Below are 14,482 nucleotides of genomic sequence, written 5' to 3' on the forward strand. Positions count from 1 at the left end.
AACTGTTTTTATTAAGTGGCCCCACAGGGTAGAAAAACAACCAGTGGGTAAAAAGCTACAGGGAGCCAGATTGAGGTTCCCCATAAAGGAAGAACATTCTAAGAATCAAAGCTACCCAACGGCGGGATGGTTAGAGTGTGAGGTGACAGGCTGCCCATCAATGCAACTGTTCAGGCATTGACCAGACGTCAGCGCTTGGATTGGCTGTGACACGATCACCTGGGTGCTTTTAAAAAATGTCCAGAGGTCTAGGTCCCATCTAGACTTGCTGAATTGGGATGTTCAGGGATAGAGCTTAGAGATCTGTTTCTTTCTTTGGTGTTGTTTATTTGTTTGTTTGTTTAATAGATTATATATTTTAAAGAGTTGTTCTAGGCTTGGCACCACCCTGCTCAGTGGTTAGGGCTTTGGCCACATACACCGAGGCTGGTGGGTTTGAACCCAGCCTGGGCCTGATAAACAATGACAACTGCAAAAAAAAAAAAAATAGTAGTGGGGCATTGTGATAGGTGCCTGTAGTCCCAGCTACTTGGGAGGCTGAGGCAAGAGAATTGCTTAAGCCCAAGAGTTTGAGGTTACTGTGAGCTGTGACACTACAGCACTCTACAGAGGGCGACATTCTAAGACAGGTGTCCTCAAACTGCGGCCCATGGGCCACATGAACCTGTGTGATTTGTATTTGTTCCCGTTTTGTTTTTTACTTCAAAATAAGATATGTGCAGTGTGCATAGGAATTTGTTCATAGTTTTTTTTTGTTAAACTATAGTCCGGCCCTCCAATGGCCTGAGGGACAGTGAATTGGCCCCCTGTTTAAAAAGTTTGAGGATGCCTTTTTTTCTGTCTCAAAAAAAAAAAGAGTTGTTTAGGTGGCGCATGTGGCTCAAATGAGTAGGGCGCCAGCCCCATATGCCGGAGGTGGTGGGTTCAAACCCAGCCCCAGCCAGAAACTGCAAAAAAAAAAAAAAAAAACCAAAAACAAAAACAAAATTAAAAAAAAAAAAGTTGTTCTAAATTCACAGCAGAATTGAGTGGAAAGTGCAGAAAGTGCGGTATCTCCCCCGGCCACACAGGCCATTAACATCCTCCACCCCAGTGGTGCATTTATCACAATTGATGAATCACATGGACACCTCATTATCTCCCCGAGTCCACAGTTTACACCAGCCTCACTCTCACTGTTGTGCATTCTCTGGGTCCGGACAAATGGACAATGACGTGTATCCACCATTACAGTGTCATACAGAGGATTTTCACTGCCCTAAAAAAAATCCCATGCTCTACTTATTCAGCACTCCACCCACACCCATGGCAACCACTCACTTTTTTACTGTCTCCATAGTTTTACCTTTTTCAAAATGTCACATAGTTGGAATCAGATAGACATAGCCTTTTCATGTCGGCTTCTTCTACTTACTAATATGCATTTATTTTCACTTCCCTTCATGTCTTTTGTATCTTAATAGTTTTTTTTTTTTTCTTTTAGTATCGAACAATATTCCATTGTCTGGACATAGCATGGTTTATTCCTTCAGCTATTGAAAGACATCTCAGCTGCTTTCAAGTTTGGGCGATGAGAAACAGTGTTGCCATAAAGGTCTGTGTGCAGGTTCTTGTGTGGACATGAGTCTTAGAGATCTGTGTTTTTAACAAGTGATCCAGAGACAGATTTGGAGCCACTGGACCAGATGATCATCTGTCCAGAGGTCAAGGGGAAGCAGGAAGCCTCTGTAGTTCTGAAATTCTAGGATCCCATGACTGTCATGTGTATCTATTGACCAGGCTCTGGTTTGGACTAGCAGGTGTTAACTTCCCAGACTTGCCCTCACCTACTCACCGAAAACAAAATCACTCTTTTGGCCAAATGTTCAAACAATGTTTGAGCTGTGAGCAATGTTTACTGCTGGCGCAAAATTACCTAATACAAAGAGCAAGTTTTTTCAGAGTGGAGAGACAGTGGGCCAATCAGTTCTTGCAAGTTCAGAATTTTGAAGATTGGGCAAATGCATCCATTGTCCTTTCAGTGAAGGTTGCTAATAATGGGATCTATCCCATGAGGTTATTGTGAGAATCAAATAAGTTCATACATAACACTTAGAGAAGTGCCTGGCACAGAGCAAGCCTTGAACAAATGTTGGTCACATCGTCATCACTGTCATCATCATTTTTATTTTGATTGTTACCAGTTATACACATTTCTGAGTCCCTCCGAAAGGGTGATCCTTCCTGGTGACGGACCAGAGCTGGAATGAATCTTTGAGATTATTTTGCAGTGGCAGGTGCTGGCTGAGTCAGTAGGAATAGGAAGATTCCCATGTGCTCCGTTTGCCTGAGGGGAGGAGTCAGCTGTGTGAATCCCACTTTCCCACCTTGGTGCGTAGGGGGCCATGGTGCCAGCAGCAGGGATTGTCTAAGGTGGCAACAAGGCCGTGGCTTCCCGGAGCTCGCTTTGCCAGTTCTCTCTCTGAGTGCTAGGAATACGTGTGTCATAAGTCATTAATGCCTTGGTACAGATGGAAATTCTAATTTGTCCTTCACTCTGCAAACACTCTAGAAAGGGTGTATCCAAAGAACCTTGGACTCAAAAGCAAAGGACAGCACGGGTTTAACTCGGCTGCTGAACCCCTGTTCAAAGCCCAGCTCTGCAACTTCTAAGCTTTGTGAATTTGGGCTAGTTTCAGAATCTTCTAGAGACTCCGTCTCTTCAATTCTAAGATAGAATAATTTCTTCCCTTTCAGGGCTATCATGAAGACCAAAGAAGTTCATGAATGTGAAAATGCCTTGTTAATTATTATTATTATTTATGCAAATGTTATTACTATCTTGTTAGTTAATAAAACTGATGAAATGCTGGTTATTGTTTATATATATATATGTATATATTTTTAAGAGACAGAGTCTCACTTTGTCACCCTTGGTAGAGTGATGTGGCGTCACAGCTCACAGCAACCTCCAAGCTCTTGGGCATAGGCGATTCTCTTGCCTCAGCCTCCCGACTGCTGGGACTACAGGCGCCTGCCACAACAGCCGGCTATTTTTTGTTGCAGTTACCTGAGGCCGGGTTTAAACCTGCCATCCTGGCTGTATGGGGCCCATGCCCTACTCACTGAGCCACACAGGCTCCACCCTATTGTTTATAATTTAAAAGGTGAACTCCAGGAGATGAGCTCGAGGGGTTTCCTCTTACTTTCCTGCTGTGGGATAAAGGCCAGGAACTTATTTTTTGGCCAATGAGATCACTCTTGTGTGGTCTGGACTACTCTAGGGTTCCACTGGTTTTGTCTCATCTGAAAGAGATATTTACATGTTCCCAAAGTACACGGTGTTCTTGCGCAAAATTATCACCTGTTCCTTTGCTGGCAGATCTGCCAATATGGGGGCCATTTAGGGGCCAAAGGTAGATACATGTATTTCCTTCTAAAACAATAGTTTAGATTGGCTGTTTTTAAACTTATTACTCAAGTATGACATTCCTACAAATAAGCACACAAATCTTACGTGAAAAGCTCAACTAATTTTCACAAACTGAGCCCACACAGGCAATGAGCATCTGGTTTAAAAAGAAAGAAAAAAGAGAATTGCTAGCATTCAAGAAACCCTGCTGAGGCCTTTACTGGGTTTTAAATGCAGTCAACTTCAGGACTGCCCCTGGGCAGTGAATAGCATGCAGTTAGTTGACCAAGTTCATGTCAAATCTCTCCTTTTGTTTGGCTTCTGAGTGTGGTGTGGGCCAAGGCCCTGTCAAGGTGTTCCCCCAGGAAGTCCTATTTTTAGGGAGGATTGAGATGACAGTGAATGGGTAGCTTTTCCCATGGACTTCTGGCTTGAATCTGGGTTTTCTGCTGGGGTGCAAAGAGGAAGGTCTTTATAGGAGGAATTTTAGGCCTCTGGGAGCCAGAAGTGGGTGGCCTCTGGGGAAACTTTCAGGAAGCCCTCAAACATCATCTGGCAAAAGCAGAGTGTGGCATTTCCAACGCCTGCCGTGGAAAATCTCGCCATCTGTATGACTGTGATGGGGACTTACTTGCCTTCTTGCTTGAGATTGTTGCTGTGTTGTGAGGGTGCTGCTCAGCTTAGAGAAGAAAAGCCACTGTAAGGTGTGACCAAAATACCCAAGAAGTCCTGGCTTACTGTATCCAGCACCTCCCCAGTTTCTGATGGTGCCTGAAGGTGCTGCAGCTGATTAAGCCACATGCTAGTCAACATCCAGCCACTCCCCTGTCTGGGAAACTGATGGGGAAGGCTGACCTTGGGACATTTCAGGGTCCAGAAGAAGAACCTCCCAGGCCTGGGGGCAGAGTCTGGAGCTCTGTTAAGCAACAGTGTTCCTCAAGGAGCTGTGGACTCTTGGAAAGAGAATGAATGCTCATGCTCTTTTGTGGAAGGACCACACTGTGGAAGGTCCAAATTTAGAGAAGTGCCTGCTTGGAAGTTGGGTCCTAAGAGACCCTTAAGGGACCAAGCATCTTTCTGAGTCCTCATCAGTTTTCCCCGAAGGTCTAGTTGGCTGAGCCTGGCCAGCTTATGGCTCTGTTTCCCTGCCCACTCCCACATCCCCAGAGTGCTGGGAGCATTAGGGCCACCACGCTTGGCAGGGCACCTGGATCAGAGCTGCCATGAGGTACTAACCTTCTCTCCACTACATTCTAGTCTTTCTAATGCAAATACTCCCTGCTTTTTGCAGGATGGGACTTCCCCACACGATGCTGTTTCTCATCCCCTTGCTGTTGCTTCTCTCTTCTTTTCAGATTTCTCAGGCTTCCAGCCCCCTGCCACCATAGAACTGAGTGTCATACAGAATCTGTCACCAGAACATATGTTTTATCTGATCATTTTTTCATTCATTCACTCATTCAGCATATGGTAATTCAGCCTCTTTATAAGGATGCTAGGTGAGGGGGAGATAGTCAAATATGATGCATTCTTGTCCTCAAAGAGTCTATGTTCTCATGGGGAAAACAGACAAATAAACTCTGAGAAAGGCCCGGAGAGCGCAGGTGATATGTTCAGCTGCAGAGGGAGGGAGCATCTAGAAAGCAAATCTGGGAGTCAACAGAGGATTCCTGAGTGAAGTTGTACTGGAGTTGTTTTGAAGGAGAAGTACAAGTAGGTCTAAGAAGGCTGGGCTGGAGGGTGGGGTGGGGAGGATGTTTCATTCAGCCAGTGGAGATGGTTTGCTGCTGGGCAAACTGCCCTGTCCATCCAGAAAGGGGGCCAAGTTCCCTGTGGCTCACAGCTCAGAGTGCATACCACATGAGTCTCCTCCACTTTACTGGCCTTGTCAAGTTTTCTTCATATTGTTCCCTGAACCAGTTGTGGGTAGTGATTACTTCAGAATTGATATGTCTTTGGGGACTGGGTGGTCAGGGTTTTCCTGCGCCATGGCATAATGTCTATTGTCAGAAGAAGTTCCCCATAAGGCATGATCAAACACCCCACCCCAGGCGATCTGGAGTCTCACTGTTCCTTGGTCTCTTATTCGTGTTTTGGGCGATGGGGAGCCTTCCTGGAAATGGGCAAATCTGGTGGGTCAGAACTGGCTTAAGTCTCTACCCTGGGGAGGATTTCACAAAAGTCTAGAACAGGGTCCTCAAACTTTTTAAACAGGGGGCCAGTTCACTGTCCCTCAGACCGTTGGAGGGCCAGACTATAGTTTAAAAAAAAAACTATGAACAAATTCCTGTGCACACTGCACATATCTTATTTTGAAGTTTAAAAAGAAAATGGGAACAAATACAATCACACCATCTCCTGTGGCCCGCGGGCTGCAGTTTGAGGATCCCTGGTCTAGAGGTTTTTGTACTTCAAGTTGTAATCCTGATGTTCGTTGAGAGGTTGTCAAGTCACCCCAGCCAGCGTAGGAGGGCTGAGGGCAGTTCCTTCTGGAATTTTTCCTTTATAAAAAGCACAATGACCAATGGCAAAGAGATTTACTAAGACTCAACTGTAAGCAAATGGTCTTTATGGTCATTTTACAGCATTTAAGGCACGTCAGACAAAGAAAGGAACGTAGAATTGACTATCTACTACCTAGCAGATTCTCTGTTGATACTTTCATAAATATGATCTCATCAGAGCTCTATCGTGACCAGTGAATTGGGTGGTATTATTCCAAGGCCTACCGTGGTTAGAAAAGGGAGATTTTCCCCAAGAATGAGATGGCCATGGAATTATATCATTGCTTTCCACTGTGCTGCCTTCTGGCAGTTGCTATTCAGAGCTGGTGTTTTAATGTCTGTTTCTGGGCCAAACAAATACAATTTTATTCAGCCCTTCAGAACGTCGTTACCTACTACTTCTTCTTTACTCCTTCAGACACCCTAAGCTTGGGCCATTGGGTCTGAGAAGTGATTTGGAAAGATTCTTTTCCTTCAATTTCTCATTTTTTCTGTGAGTGCCATCCCTTGGGTCCCATATGAGTTGACTATGACTAATGTAGGTGGTCTCTTGATGATGTTGTGGCATTTGGCAGTTGGCTGGTCCCACTGCAAGTTCACGGGTCTGACTGGGTTCTGAGGCACTGACCTGCCCCCTGAGCAGATCAGGGGGTTGGAGATCCCCTGGCCTGTGCTGGGTACTGAATTTGACACCAACACCGTTGGCCATAGAAAAAACTGCTTCTGTAGCAGCAGAGAGACGAAAGGTAAAATAAAGGTAAAGACATAAAGAAACAGCTGTGGTTATGGTTGTTGCTGGCCTATTCCTATGTCTGCCTTTCCCTGTGAGGGTTGTGATGCAGCCAGGGGCTGTCCCTTCATGGTCAATGAAATGACTTGGCTCATAGTAAACTCCAGACTTATTCAGTCCTGGGTCCCCAGAGCGGAATCCACGTTTCTGGAACCGAGTGCTGTGATTATCCTTTTTCTCATCTGGAGAATGAGAGAATCACAGAATCTTAGAGTGTTAAAAAATTTCCAATTCAACCCTCTTAATTTGTAGAGGAAGAGGCTATGACCTAAGAAATAAAAATGGACGGAGATTTACATCTAAACTCCGTTAGTGTCTTACATCTTATGGCATTTCACCCCACGGTCTGTTGATCCTGGGCAAGGCAGCTTGCATCCCTTTTATCCCTCTCCTACTCCTAACACACGCGTTGAGCAGCAGCCCGGAGTTAGAACAGAGCGTATTGACTTCCATCCTGCTTTGCGCACGAGGTGTGATTCCCTCATAACTGTAACTGCACTCTTTAGCCAGATCCCTAGATGTTCAGAAAGAAGCTACAGAGAAGATGTATTATACAGGCAGTCCCTAAATTCCAAACATCCAACTTATGTACAGCTTGCACGTATGAACAGGGGCTATTACAGGTAATAGGCAAATGTACCTGTTCCAACTTACATACAACTTCAACTTAAGAACAAACCTACAGCACCTGTCTCATTCATAATCCGAGGACGGCCTGTAGGTGAAGTCTGGAGTGGCTCACTGGCAGGACTGCTCCTGAAAGTATTTTTGTGATCTAGCAAGTGGACACAGTGAGGACACAGTGAACGGAAGACAGGACTGAAGGAGACTCCAGAGGCTGTGACCCTGGAGGTTTCCTTCTCAGGAACTGTGAGGACCCAGGATCCCTCAGAGAGAGACCAACATCTCAGTCAATGAACATCTTTGGCACAGCTGAGCAGGGTCTTACAGAACCTCACAGAGGCAGAGCATCTCGTAGGCTGTCGGAAATGCCAGACCATCTTGGAGTCCCAGGCCTTTTTACAGTGGTGTTCTTTGGGGAGCTGGGGAAGTCATGGCTGTGGGACAACCATGGAGTCACTGGCTCATGGTGCTTGGTGCTCAGAGCTGATGCCAGGGGTATTTCCAGCATCCTTATCCAGCCGTCTTAGGGAAAGGCCCCTCAGCAAGCACAGTTTTGTTCATGAGGGTTGGACTTAGGCAGCAGAGGGGTGGGTGGGGAAAGCCCATTGCAGCCCTTATGTCCTCCAGGAGAAACATGCCAGTTCCTTTTTGGCTCCCTAGAGGAATGTCCTTTTGCCACCTTATTGAGTCAGTGAAGGAGGAAAAAAGAATTTGATAGGGTGACACTGAAGCGTGCAGCAGGAAATCCGAATCCAGCACCACATCTAATGAGCCTGTTCTTAGAGGCTCTTGACAGAGTGAGGGAAGTCAGATGCTAATATAAAGCAGGTTCTGAGAATAGTTTGAAAGTGAACGTTAGCCCCATTACATGTTCCCTTCTGGATCCCAGAGGATGCTCTGCACGATAAGCTGAGCTAGCTGTTAAAATAGGACTCACGTGGATTTGCATGAGAAAGAACTGGGCAGCAACTGCAAAAATTAACAGCTGTTTAAATAATTCAGTGGAGAGACTGAGGCTGAGGGAAATTATAGACTCACTGTTAAAGTTTTTAATTATCCCAACAGCTGTCCCATCACATGGCCTTGCTTTGTTGGGCAATGGAGGCCCTTTGAAAGACCTGACTTAGCCAGTTTACTGAAGCCTCCAACATTAAGTAAGCACAGTGCTAAGTGGAAATCAAGGTGGTTAGCAGCGTTGCAGAGCGTTAGCCTTGATGGATGTGGTACACCCAGGCCCCACCTGGGCTTTCAAACTCTTTATTGCTTTGTTCTGTCTGCACCACAGGATGTAGAAAGAGAGTATTAACAAGGGAGTAAGCTTGCAGTACTTGAAATGACTGATTGTGTTTATCCAGTGGACTTATCCACGCTGGGTCTGGCAGTTCCGGCTCATTGCCTTGGAAACAAACCTATAGGCTGCTGAGACCTCAGGTTTTCCACCTATGTCCAACCTGCCTCTCCTCTTGCTAGGAGCTGGGATTGTCATTGAAACCCCCTCATATCTGTGATAGTAATAGGGCCCCACATTATTCATTTGGCATTCATTTGAATCCTTGTAAAACCGACACATGGACACCAGAGGTTGCATCTGGTGGAAGCTTTAGGCTCTGGGTAGCTACGCACATTTCCAGATTATGTATGTTGCATGTACTCGCTAAACTCTAGACAAATCGCATAATGAATCTAAGGAGACTCTTCATTACATCCCGGTTTCTGTTCAAATGTCTCCTCCTCCCAAAAGCCCACCCTGGCCACCTGATACCGAATCATACTGTCTCCCCACACACCACCCTCATCTCCTTCTCCCAGCACTTCCCGCCTCTTGAAATGTATTTGTCCACTCATTTGTTCTAAAGCGGGCACTCCATGAGATCAAGGGTTTTGTCTTTTTTGTTTATTGCGATATCTTGAGCTCCTAAAACAGGGTGGAGCCTGAAACGTGCCCAGCAGAAATTTGTGGGATAAATACAAGAGTGGCCAGAGGCTTGCCAAAGCGGTGTGCTGCCCACCAGTCTGTGCAAAGGCCTCATTCCCAGGAGCAAGCAAGAAGCCTTTTCAGTTCTAAATTTCTTTTAGCAAATGTTTTGCAAGCGCTCGGTACTAGGTGTTAAAGATCATCATCCTGTTCTCCCAAGGCTCACACACTAGTGGAGAATGTCCGCATTTAAATTAAATCCATTCTTTAATATTCAACTCAGGTCAGCCCCTTCTGGGAGCCCTTCTCAGACATCCTTTCCTCTTGCCCAAACGGAGTTAGGCACTGTTCTTACAATTCCCCATAGCATCCTGTGCGGAGCTTGATCACAGCCTGTACTTAAAGCAGACAGGTACAAGGAGGCAACGTGCTTCTGTTTCTCCCTGAGTAAAGGCTCCTTAAGAGTAAGGACTGTGCCATAGTCATTACCGAGGACAGCGTCTACACAGAGGCTGTACCCAATAAATGTGGGTTATTCCCACTACTGCCACCATGACCATATGTTTCATAACTAGCATTCATTTAGCTGTGTGTGAGCACATTTTAAAAAATTGTATCTTTTATTCTAGGGTAATAAAGCAGTATTTTTCAACCTTTTTTATCTCACAGAATACTTGAACCTATAGTTGAGCTTCCAAGGCACACTTAAATTATGTTGATCAAAAAAAGAGTTAAAAAAAAAAGAACATGCATACCGTACTTTGAATTACTTTTGAATGATCTTTAAAAATTTTCACAGCACACCTAAGATCCTCTCATGGCACACCAGTTGAAAATCACTGGTATATAGTCTTAGAAGTACCTCTATATTATATTATGTAATATTCTATAATGTTATAGTCTGTAATATTCCTCATTGTGGGCTATCTTTGTGTTCTGGGAGATGCAGTAATTCGTTAGACTACTAGAGAATTTATACATAGAGTTCTTGGGAAATTCCCCATGTTTCCAGCTACAAGCTAAGTCTCTGATTTACTTTAAAAATTATTTTCTATGTGCAAATGTCAGGAACTCTTATAAGCCCAGAGTATCTATTTAATTCCAAGAGGGCAAGTCATAGGAATTCTCTCAATAAATACTTGTGGGTTCATGACATTTTGATGCTGCCACTTTGATGTGGCTGTTTTGATTCCGGGCTTCAGGGACATTTTGTGATGGCCTAAAAAACAAACCATTACATCTGCAGCCATTGGTACAAGTAGGGACTGTGTACAGCAGGCATCCAACCACACCACTGGGTTGGGAGTGTATGTTAACCTAACATTCGCATGTTTTCACTTTGACATGCCTGTTTTAAGGCTGGATGCTTTCATTACGTCATCTGGATCTTGCCAGAATGTTTGCGTTAAATGCTTGCTAGTCTTGAATACCAACCCCAGTGCCTGCTTCTAATTTCAACAGCAGAGGGGATTCAAATGCAGCAGAAGGCAAGGAGGTTAACAATCTCGAGGGGACTGCGGAGCTTTGCCAACGGCTGGCTCAGGGACTACGTTTGCCATTTCAGAGCACACACCACCTCCCTTCTTTGTTCGCCATTTCCCAGCGTAGGGCTTCAGATTACAGGCTGGAAAAATGTTTAAAAACGTAAAAAGATCCCAGTGCAAACATAGAAATATGGTCTATTCATGTTAAAAAGATCATTTTGATCATTTCCCCCTGCTGTGTTGTAAAAAGAACTTTTCTGTCTGTTTCACTTGGTGGTGGGAGGAAGTGGTCGATTTGTTGCTGACTGATCAGAAAGGCCCTTTTCCCTGGGCTGTGAGCAGCCAGGCCCTATTTTCTTTCTTAGACAGTCTGGGTGATCATAAGTCAGGAAATTCAAAGTTGTCTCGAAAATTAACTAGATGCATAGAAAATTAGGCCATTAAGTGGAGAGTAAGACACTTATTATTTTGATCAATACTTTCATCTGGATATTTTGCCAGATCATACAACATGATCCCTGATTTTAAAACATGTTGGTTGTAAGTATTTTAAGCAGCCTATGACGAAAAAGCAAGTGATTATCTTTGGTCCCCAGGTCCTAACACTTGAGACTGGAAGTCAAATTCTTAGAGTCCTGTTGGAATGGCAGTGCAGGTGGGTAAGTCCCCTGCATTAAAGGTCATCCTTATCATGATGTTGACAATTGTTATGTCTCTTCTTTGTGTTCCCCAGAGGAAGGAACTAGTGGTGGCAGGTCCTATGCTAGCATGCTTTTATTTAATTTTTAGGAGGTAGGCATTTGGCCCTTCGCTGTACACACCACACAGCTAGCAAGTGTTGGAGTCAGGATTCGAAGCCAAGGCTCTCTGACTCTAAATCCCACCTTATTCCCACTATAACCAGAGTTTCTGAACCACTGGTCTGCAGACTGGCATTGGTTCCAAACAAAGTTTTCTCCAGTCTGTGGTGAGAAAATCTGGATAAGGCTAACATCTTGTATCTTGGAAAGTGCTGTCATCTATTAGGACACAGTAGACTCCCTTCCTAGGAATTATAAAGGCTTTCTTTTTCTTTTATCAAATGATGGCATTTATAAATGGTGACTAAAAGACATCCTAAGATGTCAAAGTAGAAAATTAGCCTCACCAAGCTTAAATTTGGAATCTTACTGGCCCAGGAAAGGACAAAGCAGGGACAGAAGTAGCATACCCATTATCCTGGCATGGGCTCCACTCGGCAGACTCCTGGGATGGGGTTAATCCCGCAGAGGGCTGGCCTGCACCCACAGATGAAGGTGATCAAATCTTTCTTAAAGCCATACTTCTTTGAGAAGCAAGAGTGGTGTTGGCTCTTGTGCAGCTTAGTAGAGTCCTGGTAATGCAAGTGACCTTTTAAAAACCATAATAGATTGAATTTCTTTTTTTTTAAACTATATGAATCATCTTTTCCAAAAGAGGGATGAAACTTGAATTATCAGCTTTTGTGATAAGGCCTGAGTTTGGGGGTAGTTTGATTTTGATGTAACTTGCGTGCATTCCTTTAGCCTTTGAGACCCTGGTGGGCAAGGCTTATGCAAAGGCTCTGTAATATGGGACAAGGACACTCCCCTTGCAGGGTTACTTCCCTACTCTTAGGAAGACGCTACTGCTGCCGGTGGTGTTCCTTTCCTTTACTGCAAGGAAAGGGGGAGGGGAACACCTGGTAATGGGGGAGGGGAATGGGGGAGGGGAACACTTGGCACATCCGTGTTGAGTGTATCCTGCCATCCTGCTTATAGGCGAACTGGAAATCAGGATGCCCCCAGTCACTCTTGTTCTCATTTTCCTGCTCATGGTTACAGATTCCAGTGATGCCTGGGGAGGCTTCTACCACCTGAACCTCTGCAGCCTGTAGGGGAGGCAGCCCGTGTCGCTAATCTCTGCCTTTGCTTCTGTTTCAGTGCCAACAATATGCCCAAGCAGGTGGAAGTGCGGATGCTGGACAGCCACCTCAGCTCAGAGGAACCCAAGCACCGGAATCTGGGCCTGCGCTTGTGCGCCAAGCTGGGGAAGAATCTCCTGCTCACCCTGACAGTGTTTGGTAGGTGCCTGGCAGCCCCCAGTCTCCATCCCCCACCCCACTCCTGGTGATGTTGGGGTCTCAGCAGCCATCCCTCCCAACCCACGGGGAGCCACAGTTCTGCCTCACACCCCAGCTGCATGGGAATCACTCCCTCAGTGATATCATCTCCCCCCTTCACCTGCTCTAGCTGTTTTTTCTCCTCCTCTGGATTCTTGTGGTTCTCAAATTTTACGCTTAGAAATTTCCTATGTGTTAGTTACCATGCAGATTCACAAATCATACTCACGGGAACTTTGCTTTGGGTTATCTGACGTGAGGCCCTGGGATCTGCACCTTAGCAAACCTTCTAGGTCAATGGGCCCCAACCTTTTGGCACCAGGGACCAGCTTCATGAAAGACAATTTTTTCACCAACTGAGGGTGGGGGGTATGGTTTTGATATGAATCTGCAAGCAATTGATTTATTATGGTCTCTGTACAGTCAAACCTCTCTGCTAAAGATAATCTGTATTTGCAGCCACTCCTCACTTTTAGTGCCACCACCTCAGATTATCAGGCATTAGATTCTCATAAGCAGCACACATCTAGATCCTCTGCATGCATGGTTTACAGTAGGCTTCGTGCTCTTCTGAAAATCTAATGCTGCCGCTGATCCGACAAGAGGCAGAGCTCAGGCAGGGATGTGAGCGATGGGGAGCAGCTGTAAATACAGATGAAGCTTTACTTGCTTGCCCACTGCTCATCCTCTGCTGTGCAGCCCTGTTCCTAACAGGCCACAGACCAGTACTGGTCTGCAGCCCAGGGGTTGGGGACCACAGTTCTGGTGATCCCAAAGCTGCTGGTTAGCAGACCATACTTAAAGAACCACATGCACAAGGTAAACAGCAGTTGCAAAAAACACCACTACAACAGCTCCCAGGGTCAGACCTTCTCCAGATGAGCTGAGCATGTCATTTAATGAGGTCACTGTGGGGTATTGTTCTTGTCCTGATGCCATGATCTGCTCAGCTCCATCTTGCAAGTCTTCCTTCCCTCCTTCCAGCCTCACCAGGCTGTGGTTGTTCTTGTGCTGTTGATACAATCTCTGTCTCAAGTTTTTCACCAGGGTTTATTGAAAACAGGGCAAGTTGTAGTTCTTGTAATGACAGCCACACCATTCTCTTTCTCGATCCCTGTCTTGCTCTTCAGCTCTCAATTAGGCTGCACAGAGAAGGAATGAACAACTTTTCTTCCCCACCCACCTGCACTTCCCCGCCTGCACACAGCCACTTGCACGCTCTCCATTCCTGGTGTCTCCTCTCAGCCAGGGTAGCCATCATGATGCCAGTGGCCCAAAGTAGGACTGGGAACTGATACAGCTCAGTTCACCACAGGCATGCTGGTGATTTTTTTTTTTTTTTGGCCAGGGCTGGGCTTGAACCCACCACACGAAGTATATGGGGCCAGCACCCTAATCCTTGAGCCGCAGGCGCCACCCATGCTGGAGATTTCTAAAAGTTACCCTCCATAAGCTGATTTCATTCATTATATGACTTAAGGAAGTTGAACGATATGATTTTCACCTGTCGAGGAAAGGATGGTCAGGCTTTTGGCAATATTCCTCCTTCCACATCACCAGAAATTAGTATCATAACCCACATTCCTAGGAATTCCCTTTCTTCTGGCCAGCAGTGCTATGACCAGATTTGTGGTTTCCACGTGGGTCATTTATAT

The 14,482-nt window shown here is 45.4% G+C and overlaps 1 protein-coding gene across 4 annotated transcripts in view; it reads left to right on the forward strand.

Annotated features, from left to right (window-relative positions):
- SLC1A2 (solute carrier family 1 member 2) overlaps positions 1-14,482 on the forward strand; it is a 161,355-nt gene that overhangs the window by 85,068 nt on the left and 61,805 nt on the right. For all 4 annotated transcript variants that reach the window (XM_053560074.1, XM_053560078.1, XM_053560076.1 and 1 more), the window contains one exon: positions 12,649-12,788. In XM_053560074.1, coding sequence (XP_053416049.1) covers positions 12,649-12,788 — 140 coding nt within the window. The remainder of the gene's footprint in view (positions 1-12,648; positions 12,789-14,482) is intronic.

Source organism: Nycticebus coucang, chromosome 14 (assembly GCF_027406575.1).
Source record: "Nycticebus coucang isolate mNycCou1 chromosome 14, mNycCou1.pri, whole genome shotgun sequence".
Lineage (NCBI taxonomy): Eukaryota > Metazoa > Chordata > Mammalia > Primates > Lorisidae > Nycticebus > Nycticebus coucang.